The 18,388-nt window shown below is 39.0% G+C and overlaps 1 protein-coding gene across 2 annotated transcripts; it reads right to left on the minus strand.

Moving 5' to 3' along the window:
- Positions 1-157: 157 nt before the first annotated feature.
- LOC135474103 (peptidyl-prolyl cis-trans isomerase D-like) lies at positions 158-16,928 on the minus strand. Of its 2 annotated transcripts, none has more exons than XM_064754108.1 (11): positions 16,855-16,928; positions 15,863-16,003; positions 13,851-13,957; positions 12,765-12,956; positions 9,300-9,422; positions 8,594-8,709; positions 7,299-7,391; positions 5,538-5,595; positions 4,387-4,473; positions 1,939-1,981; positions 158-1,786 (listed from the first exon to the last, which is right to left on the minus strand). In XM_064754108.1, exons 1-11 carry the CDS (start codon positions 16,916-16,918, stop codon positions 1,701-1,703), a joined length of 1,110 nt encoding a protein of 369 aa, XP_064610178.1. In that variant the 5' UTR covers positions 16,919-16,928; the 3' UTR covers positions 158-1,700. The 2 variants fall into 2 exon arrangements, with proteins under 2 accessions (XP_064610178.1, XP_064610177.1); XM_064754107.1 differs by lacking the exon at positions 7,299-7,391 and adding an exon at positions 8,023-8,115 and having other exon boundaries at positions 160-1,786.
- Positions 16,929-18,388: the final 1,460 nt, after the last annotated feature.

The following is an 18,388-nucleotide window of genomic DNA, read 5'->3' on the forward strand; positions in this document are numbered from 1 at the left end:
AAACAGACTGAGTTTAGAGACACTAAAGACTTCTGACGAGATATGCAGAAAAACACAGCCAGAAGTTTGTACACTGTATTGTATTAGCGCTATATTACGTTCCAAAAGCACAGCATAGTTTGTACATGTACGCTGTTTACACAACGGACATTCCGTAAATGGTGCTCCCCCGGCTACCATCCAAGCACAAAGCTCCATTCCAGGGTGAAAGACCTCATGAAGAATCCAACTCTTTACTCCAACCATGGGTGACAGATTCTGAGAAAACACTAAAGTCTGTAAAATTGCAGACGAGTTTTATTCTTCAACCTAGTTTCGATTCAAACATGGGTATGGACCTTTGACCGAATAGGCACTGAACATGCCAGTGGAATATGGTGCTGTGTCATTTTGATTTTATGAAGGCTTACATACCTTTTCATAAAGTTTGGACCATTTGTCTGATCAGTTTTATTGTAAGATATTTTATTTCAGTCCAAAATTTTCTTTTTCTGTGTTAACGACGAACGACAGACCTTCTGATCTGCTCAGAGATGCACAAAACTATCACCTGTCCTAAATCATTCTTCTGTCTTTGAATATTACAGGAAAGGAAGTGGTGCTGTAGTTAAGGGGAAGCTGTGAGTGTAAGTTTGTTTGCTTCAAATCGCATTAAGTGACCGAAAAGATAACCAAATAATCTAATCATCCTTCCAAAACTGGCACATCATTTTCGCTATTTACGTTCCAGGTTTGGACCTTTGATCACCATGGCGGAGTTTTCTCCAGTCACCCTGACTTAACTGTGGTCAGTCCTACCAAGCTTCTTTTTGCCAAAATGGAACTTGGCGAAGTCAAACCCAAAAATCTTCGCCGCAAATTAATTAAGAAACTATTGGTCAGTCATAAATTTACCTGTATTAACAAAAGACCAATTTTCTTTCTCTTGAAGTCCTTTCAACAGTATATTTCACATTGCATAAGGACATTCACATACCCACATCACCGTTAAGAATGGTAAATTCAAAAATTCTTAATGGACTCAAAGTTCCATATATGAAATGGGCTATGTACAAGATTTTCTGCTAATTAAGGTCTGTGACTTTGTGATAATGTTGGACAATAGTGGACTTTACATAATGGCTGATATCTCTTATAGGAATGTTCCACGAAATTAGGTCACTACAACAAAGGTCTAAACAAAACATGACAGTTAAATGTAAATGGTCCATTGTTCACAGGTTCACCACCAAGCACTTAACCACAACAAGAGCAGCAAAAGCTACCATTTCTGTGAAATATTTGTTCATGACTTGGAAAGATTTCATAGGCAACAAAGCAACATCGGTCTGTAATAATCGACCTACACATAGGTCTCAATCACCCATTAAATATCTGCTAAATCTTCTGCGCCAAGCCCTTATTCTCCAAACAAAAGCCCTCATTCTCCAAACCAAAGTTTACGCTTACTGTTATGAATCATCATATATCCTTGACTTTGTGACACAAAATGAGACACGTACGTGTCAATCTCACTGTAATCCGTGGCACTTTAAACAGACAATCCCATCCTGGCACTTCAACACTATGTCTCCATAATCGGTTCTTCACAGTCTGATCACAAGATTAAGCATTCCTGGTCACATCTGCTCTATTTATCCTTCGTTTGCCCATCCCACCACGATCTGAATGAGGCTGAATGTTTCTTCTGCTGTCCCAATCTAGAACATCTTGGCATAAAGCTTCTTCTGTTTATTGTTGTACTCTGTAATTGTTTTTTTGACTTTCTCGATCTCCTTAACGATGCCTGTAAATTGAATTTAACTTATTTATTTTACTGTACATGTGTGACAGGCAGAAGAGAAAGTATGCATTATTTAACTTCACTATGATAAACAGACATGTGTCACCAGACTTCCACCGTTCATATCAACAACCAACAGCAAACAAACCACAAACCTTTATCATCTGGTTCCAGTGTTTTGGCTTTGTTCAGTGCTTGCTGCAAGAAAAAAAATAATATGCATTAAAAAGGAAAACAAAACTAAACGTTGTGATGATGAGTTTAAAATGATGAACTGAAAACTGTCAGCAGAGGTATTGCCTGAAAACGTGTACGACAAACAGATTTTAGGTACCAAGTTCATTTTACAGGAAATTTTACTTCAATACAAAACATTTGGAAACCGGTATATCGGTAGGCACACCATGCCAGTCTGCCGCTAAATGGTCCTAGTCAGGTGTTAAAAACTTCTTTAACACATTTCTAGTTAAGATAGTCTTTGTATCTACTTCCACAAACTGTTAGAAAACAGACACTGCATGCATTTCCACATGGTCGACTATCCAAATATAAACTAAAAGAGATCTGGTTTAGATTAAAATACTTAACACTTGGCTTAACTGCTAAATACATTTTTGAACAACTGGACCATAAGTACAAAACATATACGGAATACTGAGTCAATATTTGAGCATAATCTCACCACAGTCCATCTAGACATACTCAATGCGCTATTTTAAAATTCTGACATTCGTCATAACACTGAGTACATCGCCGCCTCTCCAGCACATTGCCGCACAACTGCGCACTCCAAACTTGATGGGCACTGGTGGCACTCCAACTCACCTTCAAGCGTCATTCCATCTCAGCTTTTGGGTTTAACCTTGAAAACTAACTTCTTAACTCCCTATTTGCACCGGTTCATCGGATATATCACAGATTTCTCGAAATATTAACCGCCAGAGCTTCGATAAGCATCCTACAACCAAACCATATTCTACCTCGCTGCTAGTTGCTGGCCGTGTGCAAAAACATATTAAATAGACATGACCTTCCAAACAATACCGAAGGTGTCGCGCAACACACAGGCCGTTACGTTTACCTCCCTTAGTAATATCATTTCATGCTGTTTATGTCCACAAATAAAAGAATTTGAATTTGTTTACTTCGTGAAATTTTGCTTCGTAATTTATATAAAGGTAAACTATCGGAATTTCCATCAGTGATAAAAGTGTTACTTCGCATTATCCTTTAAGATAATATAAATCAGCACTTGCACAGCTTCTGAATGATATAAAACAGGCCCTTAGGTTTTTTTTTTTTTTTCATGTGTCTAAAATTGGATGGCGCTCGCGCGGTTTGCAGATTTCCATTCACATCTGATAAGTGAATCCGGGTTTTCAGCGCACTCTACATCTTGTGTAGTTCAAAATGGCTGTTAAGTGCAAGTTGTAGGATGCTTATCGAAGCCCTGGCAGTCAATATGAGAAAACTGTAATAAATCCGATGAACCCATGCTTATAGGGAGATAAGGTACTTTTGAAAATTAAACCCAAAACCTGCAGGGGAATGACGTTTGAAGGTGAGCTGGAGTGCCACCAGTGCCCCTTAAGTTGGGAGTGCGCAGGTGTGTGGCGATTTACCAGAGAGCAGGCGATGAGCTCAGGGTTAGGACAGGGTTCCTACAGGTATATGAAAATGAAATTCAAGGAGTTTTTCACGAGTTTTTTGTCATTTTCAAGGCTAGTTCAAACATACCATGGTGCAAATTATAGGCTATATTTTAAGTCTGAATGATAGATGCTTTAATTTGCATGCATGTATATTGAATAGTACGCTTGCTTTTGTAAGAAATATCTGCATTTCACCTCTGTAATACGACACATTCTTTGACCTAGCCTTCGCTCAGTAAAAAAAATCAACGCCATATATCATTATGGAGGGCTTTTTATTTCCCTTGTTAATTTTTTTCCTTTTTTAACAATTGGCGATAAAAGGCATTCCCCAAAATGCAATGCTTCTCATTCGTTATTTAACAAAAATGATTTCAAGCACTATTTAATGTAAGTCAACTTGCAACAATGCTTAACCGCCTTTGTAGATTTCTGTCAAGTAATCGCCATACAACTGTGTTGTTGTTGTTTCGCCGAGATGAGGCCGTTTGAAATGAAAGTAAGTGGATTAATTTCATGAGAAAAATTGCGAAAATCTGCTAAAAACCCCAGAAAACTCTCATGGTAGATTTTGTATAACGTTTGTATTTTTTCTTAAGTAAATACATTTGTTGCCAAAAACATTCGCAAATTTCAAATTTTATCGCCATTTCAAATAATTGTCCTAAATTTGCGGCAATGGCGAGTGCCAGCGGAAGCCCTGATTATGGGAGAATTATCAGCCAGCTCCCGATAAACAGACTCGGTTGTCAGCAGACAATATTTAAGTTCGGGACAAACTAAGATTTTCAAGGAGTTTCCAGGAGTATTTGTCTTTTTAAGGACTTTAAAATAAACTTGGAAATGAGATTGTATTTTTCAAGCACTTTCAAGGACTGTGCGCACCCTGTAAGATGGATGTCAGAATTTTAAAATAGCACACTGAGTGCATCTAGATAGACTGGATCTCACCAGAGCCTTGTCCCAATCTTGCAGAGCGTGCAGAGCCTGACCCTTGCGGAAGTGAGCCTTGGCGTTGTTAGGATCTATATCCAGAGCCTGTAAACATCAGAAAATTTGTTCATTTATTGAATTGGTGTTTTACCACATAGTTTAACCACCTGACAAAATCAGGGATTTGGTCAAATGTTCGGTAGTTATGACGTATACCCAGAGCCTTTAACTGTCAGACAAAACCCGGGATTTAGTCACGTTAGGTAGTTGGGGTCTATCTGTATAAACAATCAGGTAAAACCAGGGATTCAAGGTGTTAGGACCTACATGTACAGGTGCATCTAGGCCCTGTTACCATTAGCCAAAATCAGGCATTTAATCATGTGTTAAGGTAACAATCAATATTTTAATACAGAAAAGCTGCCCCAGATGATCTAGGATATGTAAAAACTAATACCATTTTTGACCAATCTCTTGGCTGGCAGCTTCTTTCCAAATATGGTACATGTGTGTTGTCATCTTTCATATTATAACAAACATTATTACCACATTATTTGAGGGGAGGGATCAATCTCACCATGTACAAATTCCTTCAAAATAATCTAATAAATTAAGACTTTAATATGCATGTTTTACAATAAAACTACTTGTTAAAGTAACTGGGTGAGCTGTGCATCTGTGAACCTTCATTAATGTAATCAAAATGTATCCCATCTGCTGAATTTACAATATTCTCCTCCTTGGGTGTTGTGTACCTAAAGTACATGCATGAAAAAAGCCTGGGCCAGTAGGCTGAACTAAAACTGGACTGAAGCTAAAAAAAGTTAAAGCAGACACATGGACGGACAGACAGAAAAGAGACTACATACATCTATGTCCTGCTCCAACTACAGGTGTGTTTGCAAGAGAATAGAAAGCATCAGACTTTAACCTACACTATACAAGGGTGTACCATGGAACATGCCTGTTTCACCAGTGTATATTGTGAGGTATTTGGGTCAGATTGACAAACTAAATTTAACAATTTGCGCATAAAACAACTATGGCAGTTAATGCTGTAATAATTGTGTCACAATGAATATAATGTGAACATATAATTACGTGTAAATATGGATTATACATGTATATACAGATTGTGAAATGGATTTCTTTCATTACAGAAATCTTACCTCTTCACATCGTTCCAAACAACTGGGAAAGTTACCTAGTTTATACAAACACAAGGCCCTGTAAATGGAATAGAACAGATAACAGCAGGTCAACACTTCATACCATTCAATTTTCATGCACTCAATAAGCACATTGTATTGGGCACATTCCTTGAGATTAGCACATGAACATACTGTTTTTTCAGTATTAATGAATGACTGATTGAGGTTTGATGTCAATACTTCAGCCACATTGTGGCGAGAACATGTTAGAACTAGAACATTTTCTCGGACATAAAAACAAATGTACGTACATATAGCCTAGATGCATACAATGGTGGACAGCGACCTGCGGATGGTCGTGTGTTTTGGCTGGGCTCTGCTTGGTTTATTCTCCCTAAGATGTCGGTTGCCGTTAAATATGGGCTGCTATATTTCTTCAACGTTTCTCATGTTTGCAAGGTGTTTATTCACATATATTCTGAACGCATTATTTTGTGTACACTGATAAAACTATACTTTTTGTACAGCCCTGAAATTGGTCAATCCAACCAATATAGTTTTGTCTCCAAAATAAACTTCAAAATGTGCATATATTGTACTGAAAGTTGCACTGAAAGAGATGGAAGCAACCGTCATTATTTCCATTTACAAGCATGTGCAATGATGACAAAGTAATGTGCTGGACAGGTCAAGCGCAAGAAACTGACAGAGAGTGGAAGCTGATAATGTATTGGAAGCCTATAATGTGAAAGATGATATAAAAGTGGCAGAAGCTGTACCATTCTCAACTTTCACTTTGTACTCTATAAAAGGAACCAGACAATATGCTTAAAGCACGTAAAGCTGATAATGATAAGCCACTCCTTAACTTCAAAACTAACTGAAGAGACTAATCTTTAGCTGAAATTTTGGAATGGAAAATGTGCTGGAAGCAGATCATCAGCACGAGAGGAGTGAGTGAGTGCTTGGTGTTTAACGTCTTAACAATTTTTCAGTCATATGACAACAAAGGGGTCCTTAGTGCATGTAATGTGCCTTCTTCTTGCAGGACGGATTTCCACAGCTCATTTATTACGTGCTGCTTCACTCAGACAACTTACCGCAGGCATGTACGCCACCCCACCCGAACCATCATACTGATACAGGTCGACCAGCCATTGCACTATCCCCTTAATGCTGAACGTCAAGCGAGGAAGCTACAACTTTTAAGGTCTCAGATGTGATCCGAGCTAGGATTGACCTTGAATCAACAGCTCCCGAAGCCGACGCTCTACCAACTGTGCAGCATGAGAGGATGTCCTTTCAAAAAGCTGTACAGGCTTATTATGGGGAACTTTACTTAAACATTGAGCCACATGAATGGGTAGTATAGTAGAAATCTATAATGTGCTTTGATCTTGATAAACAGATTGAGCCTTGTGAACAGATAACAGATAGCAGAAAGTTATAATGTAGAGTTGTGCTCAGCTTACAGAGTGAGTCACATGAAGAGATAACAGACAATAGTAGTGTACAATGTGGCAATATTCTCAGGTTAATATGACATGAGTAAATTACGCCGCATGATAAGATAATAGATAACGGAAGATTTACGTAATGTGGGGTCATTCTCAGTTTACATTTGAGGAAATTAAATAGGCTTTGTGCTGGATAACTCACAATCAGGACAGATAATGTCCCTGGGAACTAATAATGAACAGCCATCCCCAACTGACACATTGAGCATGAAGAACAGATGATGTGCTGGGAACTAATAATAAAGAGCCATCCTCAACTTACACATTGAGCTGGATGAACAGATAATGTGTGTCCTCCAGCCTCCTCAGTTCAGCCTGGTCAAGTTGACCATGCTTGTTCAGCAGAACCAGATATCTGTGGGAAGTGAAGTCTCCCGTAAACGGTTCTGTTGGAATTGACAGCTTTGAAAGAGTTTACAACCAACATCTGACAATGTCTTCAATGGGCCGTTATTGACTTTTCCTCCTTCAAAAATGTGACTTTGATCAAAACCACAACACTGTGATCCTACATGACTTAACAGAGTGGAGATAACAAAAGACACATTACACTGTGGCTAACCACTCAGGTATACATTCAAGTGTGTATGTCAGATGTTGATTGTGAACCCTTCTAATCTTAGCTCCATGGTCAGCATTGCCAGATCAGATTGTCTCTGCCACTATTTCCCATTTGTGTTTATAGTGAGAATAATCAAAAAATTATCAATTCTCAATCTCACAGATAACACAATAAAAGCCAGCATCAGCATTTCATAAAAGGTCCACTTTAGAAAAAATACTCAACAGATAATCTGTTTAGTCACTTATCAGAAACTTCCTTTGACCAGAAAACTCCAAAATCAGTGATCAATGTGTATAAAGACAATCTGACAGAATGATCAACCATGACAGCTTCTAGCTGTGTTCCACAAAGTTAGTTCAGTACAACAATCATCACAGAGGTAGGTCAACATGTATGAAACTTAACCTGATCTGGAACTTACAAATTTAAAGTGACAGGTAATACTACAGATTTGTCAATGGATTTGTCCTCTTCTTCAGACAGGTCTAATTCCTCACTCATCTTCTGTAAATATCTGTAACAGTTGTATTCGTGTCACTGTACATGAAGGTTAAAATCTCAGACGAAATCTTTCCATGTAATAACGAACACCCTGAAGACTAGAACTGAACTAAATTCAAATTAATCCATCAAACAATATTCTCTTTTTAAAAATCAGATCAGAAATTTTTAACTACCCCAATTCTTCTAATTATTGGTTCTTTTGGGACCAATATTAGTGTTGAAAGTAGAATATTACATTTCTTTATCAGCCTTTTGAAAAAGTAAAGATATGAGTGTGTTTTCATTAGATGGTCTAACATGAAAAAAGAAACTCACTACTCACCATTGGCTAAAATGAGCAGACCAGGTGTCCCAATAATTAGAACAAATAGGGGTATTATTAAGGTAAACAACAACAGAAGTTCTACGATTATTCCAAATTTATTACCCACAAGCCTCCATCTATACAGTTAATGCCATTAAACTATTTGCAACTACATGTGTCTCACCTTAGTGCTTTTTCATACTTCTTCTTTGCCTTTGCATACTGCTGAGTTTTGAATAAATCATTGCCTATTTTCCGTACCTCACTGGCCAGCTCAACAATTTTATCCTTGTTTTCTACCTAAAGCCAACAAATATAAACCTGCTACATGGGTGAGATTCAGCACTACAATGCTTCTGACTTTAATATTATGCTTATACATGTACTCGTGGGTTTTTTACTCTGATTTTTAGGCATAGTAAGAGATATTGAGCCTTGGCAAAATTTGCAGCGTATTTCTCCACTTGGCTAACTTGGTCAATGTACATTTAATTCATCTACAAAATCTCTTGTGGGAATGTCAGGCAACAACCTGAGGATGGTTGTGGTGTTCACCCGGGCTCTGCCCAGTTTCCACCATAATGCTGTCTTTATGGTGAAATATTCTTCAGAGTGGCACAAAAATAGATAAACATCTACAAAACCTCATCATTAGGTGCAACAAACGTATTAAGCTGAATCCTAGCAGTATACAGAACATCATTAAATTCATCTTCACATTGGGTAATAAACCAGTGTACATATTCGATACATGGGTACTGACTATTCTTTTGTCTGAAATGTATTCTTATAAAGACAACTGCTCAAGGTCACTGACAAATTAAGAAGAATATAGCTTTCAATCCTTTAGGTGGCCTGGATGCAATACAGTTCATCTGCCTGTATCATACCTTTGTAAAGTCAATGTCGGAGTCCTCTGGCCAGTCTGCATACACATCTCCTGTCCCATCATCCTCTGTGAGATTCTCATCCTTCCCATCAGGCAACACCCCACAATCAGATATCACACACGGCTGGCAAAATACATAATCATCAAAAACAGTAGACATAACCACCCAACAGTCAGTTATCACACAGGGCTGACAAAATACACAATCATCAAACAGTTGACCTAACCACCCAACAGTCAGCTATCACACACGGCTGGCAAAATACACAATCATCAAAAACAGTAGACATAACCACCCCACAGTCAGCTATCACACACGGCTGACAAAATACACAATCATCAAACAGTTGACCTAACCATCCCACAATCAGCTATCACACAAGGCTGACAAAATACACAATCATCAAACAGCTGACATAACCACCCCACAATCAGCTATCACACAGGGCTGGCAAAATACACAATCATCAAAAACAGTTGACCTAACCATCCCACAGTCAGCTACCACACAAGGCTGACAAAATACACAATCATCAAACAGTTGACATAACCACCCCACAGTCAGATATCACACAAGGCTGACACAATACACAATCATCAAAAACAGTTGACATAACCACCCCACAGTCAGATATCACACAAGGCTGACACAATACACAATCATCAAAAACAGTAGACATAACCACCCCACAGTCAGCTATCACACAAGGCTGACAAAATACACAATCATCAAACAGTTGACCTAACCATCCCACAGTCAGCTATCACACAGGGCTGACAAAATACACAATCATCAAACAACTGACATAACCACCCCACAATCAGCTATCACACACGGCTGACAAAATACATAATCATCAAAAACAGTTGACCTAACCACCCCACAGTCAGCTTTCACACAAGGCTGAAAAAATACACAATCATCAAACAGTTGACCTAACCATCCCACAATCAGCTATCACACAAGGCTGACAAAATACACAATCATCAAACAGCTGACATAACCACCCCACAATCAGCTATCACACAGGGCTGGCAAAATACACAATCATCAAAAACAGTTGACCTAACCACCCAACAGTCAGCTACCACACAAGGCTGACAAAATACACAATCATCAAACAGTTGACATAACCACCCCACAGTCAGATATCACACAAGGCTGACAAAATACACAATCATCAAAAACAGTTGACATAACCACCCAACAGTCAGCTATCACACAAGGCTGACAAAATACACAATCATCAAACAGTTGACATAACCATCCCACAGTCAGCTATCACACAAGGCTGACAAAATACACAATCATAAAACAACTGACATAACCACCCCACAATCAGCTATCACACATGGCTGGCAAAATACACAATCATCAAAAACAGTTGACCTAACCATCCCACAGTCAGCTATCACACAAGGCTGACAAAATACACAATCATCAAAAACAGTAGACATAACCACCCCACAGTCAGCTATCACACATGGCTGACAAAATACACAATCATCAAACAGTTGACATAACCACCCCACAGTCAGCTATCCCACACGGCTGGCAAAATACACAATCATCAAAAACAGTATACATAACCACCCCACAGTCAGCTATCACACACGGCTGACAAAATACACAATCATCAAACAGTTGACCTAACCATCCCACAATCAGCTATCACACAGGGCTGACAAAATACACAATCATCAAACAGTTGACATAACCACTCCACAGTCAGCTATCACACACAGCTGACACAATACACAATCATCAAACAGCTGACATAACCACCCCACAATCAGCTATCACACACGGCTGACAAAATACACAATCATCAAACAGTTGACCTAACCACCCCACAGTCAGCTATCACACACAGCTGACAAAATACACAATCATCAAACAGTTGACATAACCACCCCACAGTCAGCTATCACACAGGGCTGGCAAAATACACAATCATCAAAAACAGTTGACCTAACCACTCCACAGTCAGCTATGACACACAGCTGACAAAATACACAATCATCAAACAGTTGACATAACCACCCCACAATCAGCTATCGCACAAGGCTGACAAAATACACAATCATCAAACAGTTGACCTAACCACTCCACAGTCAGCTATCACACAGGGCTGACAAAATACACAATCATCAAACAGTTGACCTAACCATCCCACAGTCAGCTATCACACAAGGCTGACAAAATACACAATCACCACACAGCTGACATAACCACCCCACAATCAGCTATCACACAGGGCTGACAAAATACACAATCATCAAAAACAGTTGACCTAACCACCCCACAGTCAGCTATCACACACGGCTGACAAAATACACAATCATCAAAAACAGTAGACATAACCATCCCACAATCAGCTATCACACAGGGCTGACAAAATACACAATCATCAAACAGTTGACCTAACCATCCCACAGTCAGCTATCACACACGGCTGAAAAAATACACAATCATCAAAAACAGTAGACATAACCACCCCACAGTCAGCTATCACACAGGGCTGACAAAATACACAATCATCAAAAACAGTAGAAATAACCACCCCACAGTCAGCTATCACACAGGGCTGACAAAATACACAATCATCAAACAGTTGACATAACCACCCCACAGTCAGCTATCACACACGGCTGGCAAAATACACAATCATTAAAAACAGTAGACATAACCACCCCACAGTCAGCTATCACACAGGGCTGGCAAAATACACAATCATCAAAAACAGTAGACATAACCACCCCACAGTCAGCTATCATACAGGGCTGACAAAATACACAATCATCAAAAACCGTAGACATAACCACCCCACAGTCAGCTATCACACAGGGCTGACAAAATACACAATCATCAAAAACAGTAGACATAACCACCCCACAATCAGCTATCACACACGGCTGATAAAATACACAATCTTCAAACAGCTGACATAACCACCCCACAGTTAGCTATCACACAGGGACACAGTTCTGATAAAACACAAAATCATCAAACAGCTGACATAACCACCCCACAGTCAGCTATCACACAGGGACACAGTTCTGATAAAACACAAAATCATTAAAAATAGTTGACATAACCACCCCACAGTCAGCTATCACACAGGGACACAGTTCTGATAAAACACAAAATCATTAAAAATAATTGACATAACCACCCTAGTGTCAGCTATCACACAGTTTGATAAAACACAAAATCATTAAGAATAGTTGACATAACCACCCCACAGTCAGCTATCCCACAGTTTGATAAAACAAAATCATCAAAAACAGTAAACTACTCAACAGTCAGAGAAAGCTCTAAAAAAGTTAGCAAGTCTTGGTAAAATATCATTTCCAATCAGAACTTTCCTCCACAAATCACTGGCTTTTGCAACAGGATAGTGATTGATTTCAGTGTAGAACTACTGCTTGCATCATGTCTGGCGCTAATGCAGTCCTTTATTACCTGTGCGGGTCGGTCATTCTCTCCTGTTTCTGTGTGCTCCAGTTCACGGACAACGTTAAAGCCCTTAATGACTTTACCGAAGATGACATGTTTGTCATCAAGATGTGGAGTGGGCACAGTCGTGATGAAGAACTGGGAACCATTGGTGTTAGCTCCTGCATTTGCCATGCTCAACAAAAATGGCTTGTCATGCTGTCAGAAAAAAAAAAAGGGGGGGGGGGGTGAGTGAGTGCTTTGGGTTTAATGTCATACTTCACAATTTTTCAATTACATGACGACGAAGGAGCCCTTAGAGTGTATGTAATGTGCCTTCTTGTTGCAGGACGTATTTCCATCTCTCTCCAAGGCAAGTAAGCTGCCCACCCAAGCCATTACACTGATGCGGGTCAACCAGTCGTTGCACTATCCCCTCAATGCAGGATGCCAAGTGAAAACAGAGGGTAAATAATACTTGATATTATATATATATTTATTGATCTACTTTTGTTTCTTTTTTTTTTTGATATCTAATTAACACCGTAAGAATTATCAACTACATTACACATCTGATTGCAGTCTAGAGTTCCCGGAATAAACCACCAATGTTTGGTAAGTTACTGACAAACTCTGCCACATGTGATGTACATTCACAACATACAGGTGCAAGGCAAGATGTCCTCACCAAACGTTATGCTTTGCAAATTGCCACACTGGCATTGTTGACCACATCAGCGATGAGAATGAGGGACTCTTCAAAGTACCTGTTCAAGTCCAACACCAATAAAATAAATTAATGAATAAACAAATAGCACATCAAAATATTCATGAGTTAAAATTCTGGTTGACTTCAAACTGATTGACTTGTTTGTTTGCCATGTTTGCACTGTTTAACGTCATGGTGGTCACCTCTCACTGAAATGCTGTCTCACCGAAATGTCATGCTGAAGTCACCAGACATGACGACTGGTACTGGGCAGTATAAGACATTCCCCTCAGGTATACTGTAACCAGGGTACTCCACTATGTTTAAGGATATCTAGAAATGCAGAAGTAACTGTACGTATTAACTTGAAAAAAATTCACAAAATGCTGCTTTCATTCACAAACCTTAAAATGGAATCCTTCATCTTCAAACTTATCACCATAAATACTCTCACCGCCTGTCCCATCTTGGTTGGAGAAATCTCCTCCTTGGATCATGAAACCCTTTATGACTGCAAGTTAGAGCAATCACACCTTTACTGTGAACATTACCTGTGAGTTCTTTATGACTGCAAACAGCAAGTTACAGCAATTACACCTTTACTCACAACATTACTCGTCAACTGGTGAACCATGAACTAATCATACCAAACAGTAGGTCAGACCAATCACACCTCTACCCACAACATTACTTTTCAATTCTTTATGATAGCTAATAGCAAGTTAGAGCAATCAAACCTACAGCGTGAACATTGTCAATTCTTTATGATAGCTAACAGCAAGTTAGAGCTATCAGTTTTTCTGTGAACCTTACTGGTGAATTCTTTATGACAGCTAACAGCAAGTTAAGGGCAATCGCACTACACTGTGAATGTTGTCAATTCTTCATGACAACTAACAGCATGTTACAGGAATTACACCTTTTCCAACATTACATGTCAACTGTGTATGATAGCAAACAGCAGGTTAGACCAATCAAACCTCTACCAACAACATTACTTGTCAACTGTTGAACCATAAACTAATCATAGCAAACAGTAGGTGAGACCAATCAAACCTCTACCCACAACATTACTTGTCAACTGTTGAATCATGAAATGATCATAGCAAACAGCAGGTAAGACCAATCAAACCTCTACCCACGACATTACTTGTCAACTGTTGAATCATGAAATGATCATAGCAAACAGCAGGTTAGACCAATCAAACCTCTATCCACAACATTACTTGTCAACTGTTGAATCATGAAATGATCATAGCAAACAGCAGGTTAGACCAATCAAACCTCTACCCACAACATTACTTGTCAACTGTTGAATCATGAAATGATCATAGCAAACAGCAGGTTAGACCAATCAAACCTCTACCCACAACATTACTTGTCAACTGTTGAATCATGAAATGATCATAGCAAACAGCAGGTAAGACCAATCAAACCTCTACCCACGACATTACTTGTCAACTGTTGAATCATGAAATGATCATAGCAAACAGCAGGTTAGACCAATCAAACCTCTACCCACAACATTACTTGTCAACTGTTGAATCATGAAATGATCATAGCAAACAGCAGGTTAGACCAATCAAACCTCTACCCACAACATTACTTGTCAACTGTTGAATCATGAAATGATCATAGCAAACAGCAGGTTAGACCAATCAAACCTCTACCCACAACATTACTTGTCAACTGTTGAATCATGAAATGATCATAGCAAACAGCAGGTTAGACCAATCAAACCTCTATCCACAACATTACTTGTCAACTATTGAATCATGAAATGAGCATAGCAAACAGCAGGTAAGACCAATCAAACCTCTACCCATGACATTACTTGTCAACTGTTGAATCATGAAATGATCATAGCAAACAGCAGGTTAGACCAATCAAACCTCTACATTTACTTATCAGTTTTTAATGATAGCAAATATGCAAGTCAGAGCAATCATACTTTCATAAGAATTGTTAAGTAACAGTGGGTGAAGACTTCACCTTCGGAATACTGTAATATTTAGATACATGTATCTATGAAACTCAAAACAGAATGAAAGTAGGGTCAGCCATTTGCTTAAATGGTAGCAAGACTAAACAGTTTTGTTAATACTGGCTATGAAGAATATTACATACAGCACAGACTATAAAGCCATGGCTTCAAACTGGTATATATATTTGTATTATAATAGTGGTAATGTGACTAATGTAAGACCTTGGTAAACATGATGACGGTTAATAAACTGGTTTTACAATGATGACACTGTCTAAACCTCTAGTGCAATTGCCAGATTTGTATTCAGGTAAGACGCAAACTAAAGAAATGTAACAAATGACAAAGAAAAGCAAGATGAAATACGTTCACAATTGTTATGTAAATCATGCACAACATTTCAACCTAGAGTTTTATCAACAACAGGCTTACTGCGGTGGAATGGACATCCTTTGAAGTAGAGTGGCTTCCCTGTAGTTTCTCCAACACCTTTCTCGCCTGTACACAAAGCACGAAAATTTTCTGCTGTTTTGGGTACCTCTTTGGTAAACAATTCAAAGACAATCCGACCAGCTGAAAAGTTGCATAAAATAAATTTCTTTAATTCCTGTGATTTGAAGTTACAGATACAATTCATAAAGAGACGTAAATTTTTTTTAAAAATCTTCAATGTAAAGGTTTAAGATTCTTTCAATGAACCCATCTGATCATATACATGTATAATATTCTGTATTTGCACTGATAATTTCTCGTGTATAAAACACGTTTTCACTCTCAGAGCAAGCTCAAGATGTATTTCACATCAGAGGAAGGAAGCTGATTTTACCACCTTAATGAATTCATGACCAAGCTTATTTCAGTTTCTGCCACAAAGGCTCCACAAACTGCAAAGGCTGAAGAGTATCATGGATTCCCTGTCTGAGGGTTGAACCAACACCTTGGCTTGTGTGTATAGGAATTTAAAGACAAACATCATAACCACTTTGGAAAGCACACAGGCCTGGATCCCCGGGGGAAAGTAAGACATTTGTGAATTAAAAACATTGCTGAGATAAGGTCTGGATTTCTAATACTAGTATAACATAAGATCCGATGCACATGTAGCCTACGTGGCCTAATCCTGCCATAACATAATTTGAAACTTGCAGGTTTATTACAAGTTACAAACACATTCGATAATCATGAGTGGAGTAACACAGAAGATTAAATTCCTATCGTCTCTCAAATGTCACTGTGTGAACTCATCTAAAACCCACAACTCATAAAAACGCGTCCCAGACAAGTACCATTGAACGACCAGTATTCGTTACATACACATAATCTTCTGAAAATCATGTACAATTCCACCCAATCAGTTTTAAAGAAATGTTTGTCTTAAAAGAAGGTAAACGATTTCTATTCCACACATCAGTATCAGTGCTGACCATTTTCTCCAGCGATCTGTACATCAAAGAAAACGCGCGTTGTGGTCTCAGCGTCGGCTGCCATGCTGACAGTGATCCGGAAATGGTCTAGGATTTATCGGTACCGTAAATCCGAAAAAGGACTATAAAAGCATTTTGCTGATTTACACATATTTTCTCTTTTGGACATTTTCATGCCACCTGTACTAGTATAAAAAAAAACCAACAAAAAAAAAAAAAAACAAAAAAATGACCAACCAGTGATTAAAATTTCACTTCATTGTCATTTATTGCACAACGCACAGATCCCGGCACAACGACGACATAAAAGAACGCACTAGAAGACGGCACTAAAACTTTAAGAAATTAACAACAAGGGACAATTTATGTTCCCGTGACAATCGCTGATGATATTAGCTGACAAAGAGTGTTAGCCGGTCACAGTTGGCCAATGGATTTACACAATGAAATGAATTCTCCAGTCTGTAATTAATAATGTGTATATATGTACCGTACACGCATATAATGTGAGGATGTACACGTCACGCATGGACCCAATACCTGTCACATACAGCGCTGTGGTTTTTACCTGTGTTTTTGATTTGATTGCTTGATTGATATGTGTTTTACGCCGAACTCAAGAATACGTCAATTAAACGAGGGCTGCCAGGTTGGAAGAAACCACAGTCCTTGGAAGCCGCGGGCTGCTGATAGACCCTCTCGGGTACGGCCGGAGAGAAAGCCAGTTTGAGCTGGACTTGAACTCACAACGTTTGCCCTGGTGAGAAACCCCTGTGTCATTGCGCTGCGCCTGTGTATTTGACAAGGTTTACCTGGGGATCCAGCGTTGAAGAGATAGCGAAGTGTATGGAATTTGACTTTGGTTATTCTGCCACAAACATTTACAGTTATCACTGATTGAAAAAAGACATTGGAGACTGCAGATTGTTGTCACACTGGGTGCTGAATTAATATTCCCTTTTGTGTGTAACTTCATACAGCGATACCGTTGTGATATAGACGCCAAATGGTCGTTCCTGGGAAGGGCCCCAGGTCACACGAAACCGGTCATATATAGGTCCGATGTAGCGTGTTAACCAAGGCACGACTAGGGCAGTAAATTTCACCTCATTTGATTCTAACATCGCTTCGTACGTCAGTAAGCGAAGTGCCCAAGCTCACCCAGGCTGACAAGGCATTTGCTCCCCAACACAATCCACCAATTCTAACCAATAGTCCTCACTTAATCGTGGATTAGTGGAGCCTCGTTTTCAATCTAATATAACGTGAACTCTTGTCCAGCTTATTGACGATCAGATTAGATCGAAAGCGAGGTTCCGTATGCAAAAAAATATTTTACGCAAATCCTGGAGTCAAACAGAGAAATGTCTAATGATGCTCAGCCTTAGCTGTCAATGAAGTCATCTGTTGCGAGATATTGGGCCTTAAGCGTACATGCTCAGACTGAGAATCTGAGAATGACGATATTATTCACTAATATTCTTTGAGGTGTGGTAGTAATTCAAAGTTTCTTTCAGGTGGACGCCCTCACAAA

The sequence above is a fragment of the Liolophura sinensis genome, chromosome 8 (assembly GCF_032854445.1).
Source record: "Liolophura sinensis isolate JHLJ2023 chromosome 8, CUHK_Ljap_v2, whole genome shotgun sequence".
Taxonomy (NCBI): Eukaryota; Metazoa; Mollusca; class Polyplacophora; order Chitonida; family Chitonidae; genus Liolophura; species Liolophura sinensis.

Coding starts and splice junctions, on each gene's coding strand:
- LOC135474103 (XM_064754108.1), bottom strand. CDS start 16,918: ATGGCAGCCGACGCTGAGACCACAACGCGCGTTTTCTTTGATGTACAG. Junction 5,596..7,298: donor CTGTTCATCCAGCTCAATGT/GTAAGTTGAGGA, acceptor TTCCATTTACAG/GGCCTTGTGTTTGTATAAAC. Junction 4,474..5,537: donor GTTTGGAACGATGTGAAGAG/GTAAGATTTCTG, acceptor TGATGTTTACAG/GCTCTGGATATAGATCCTAA.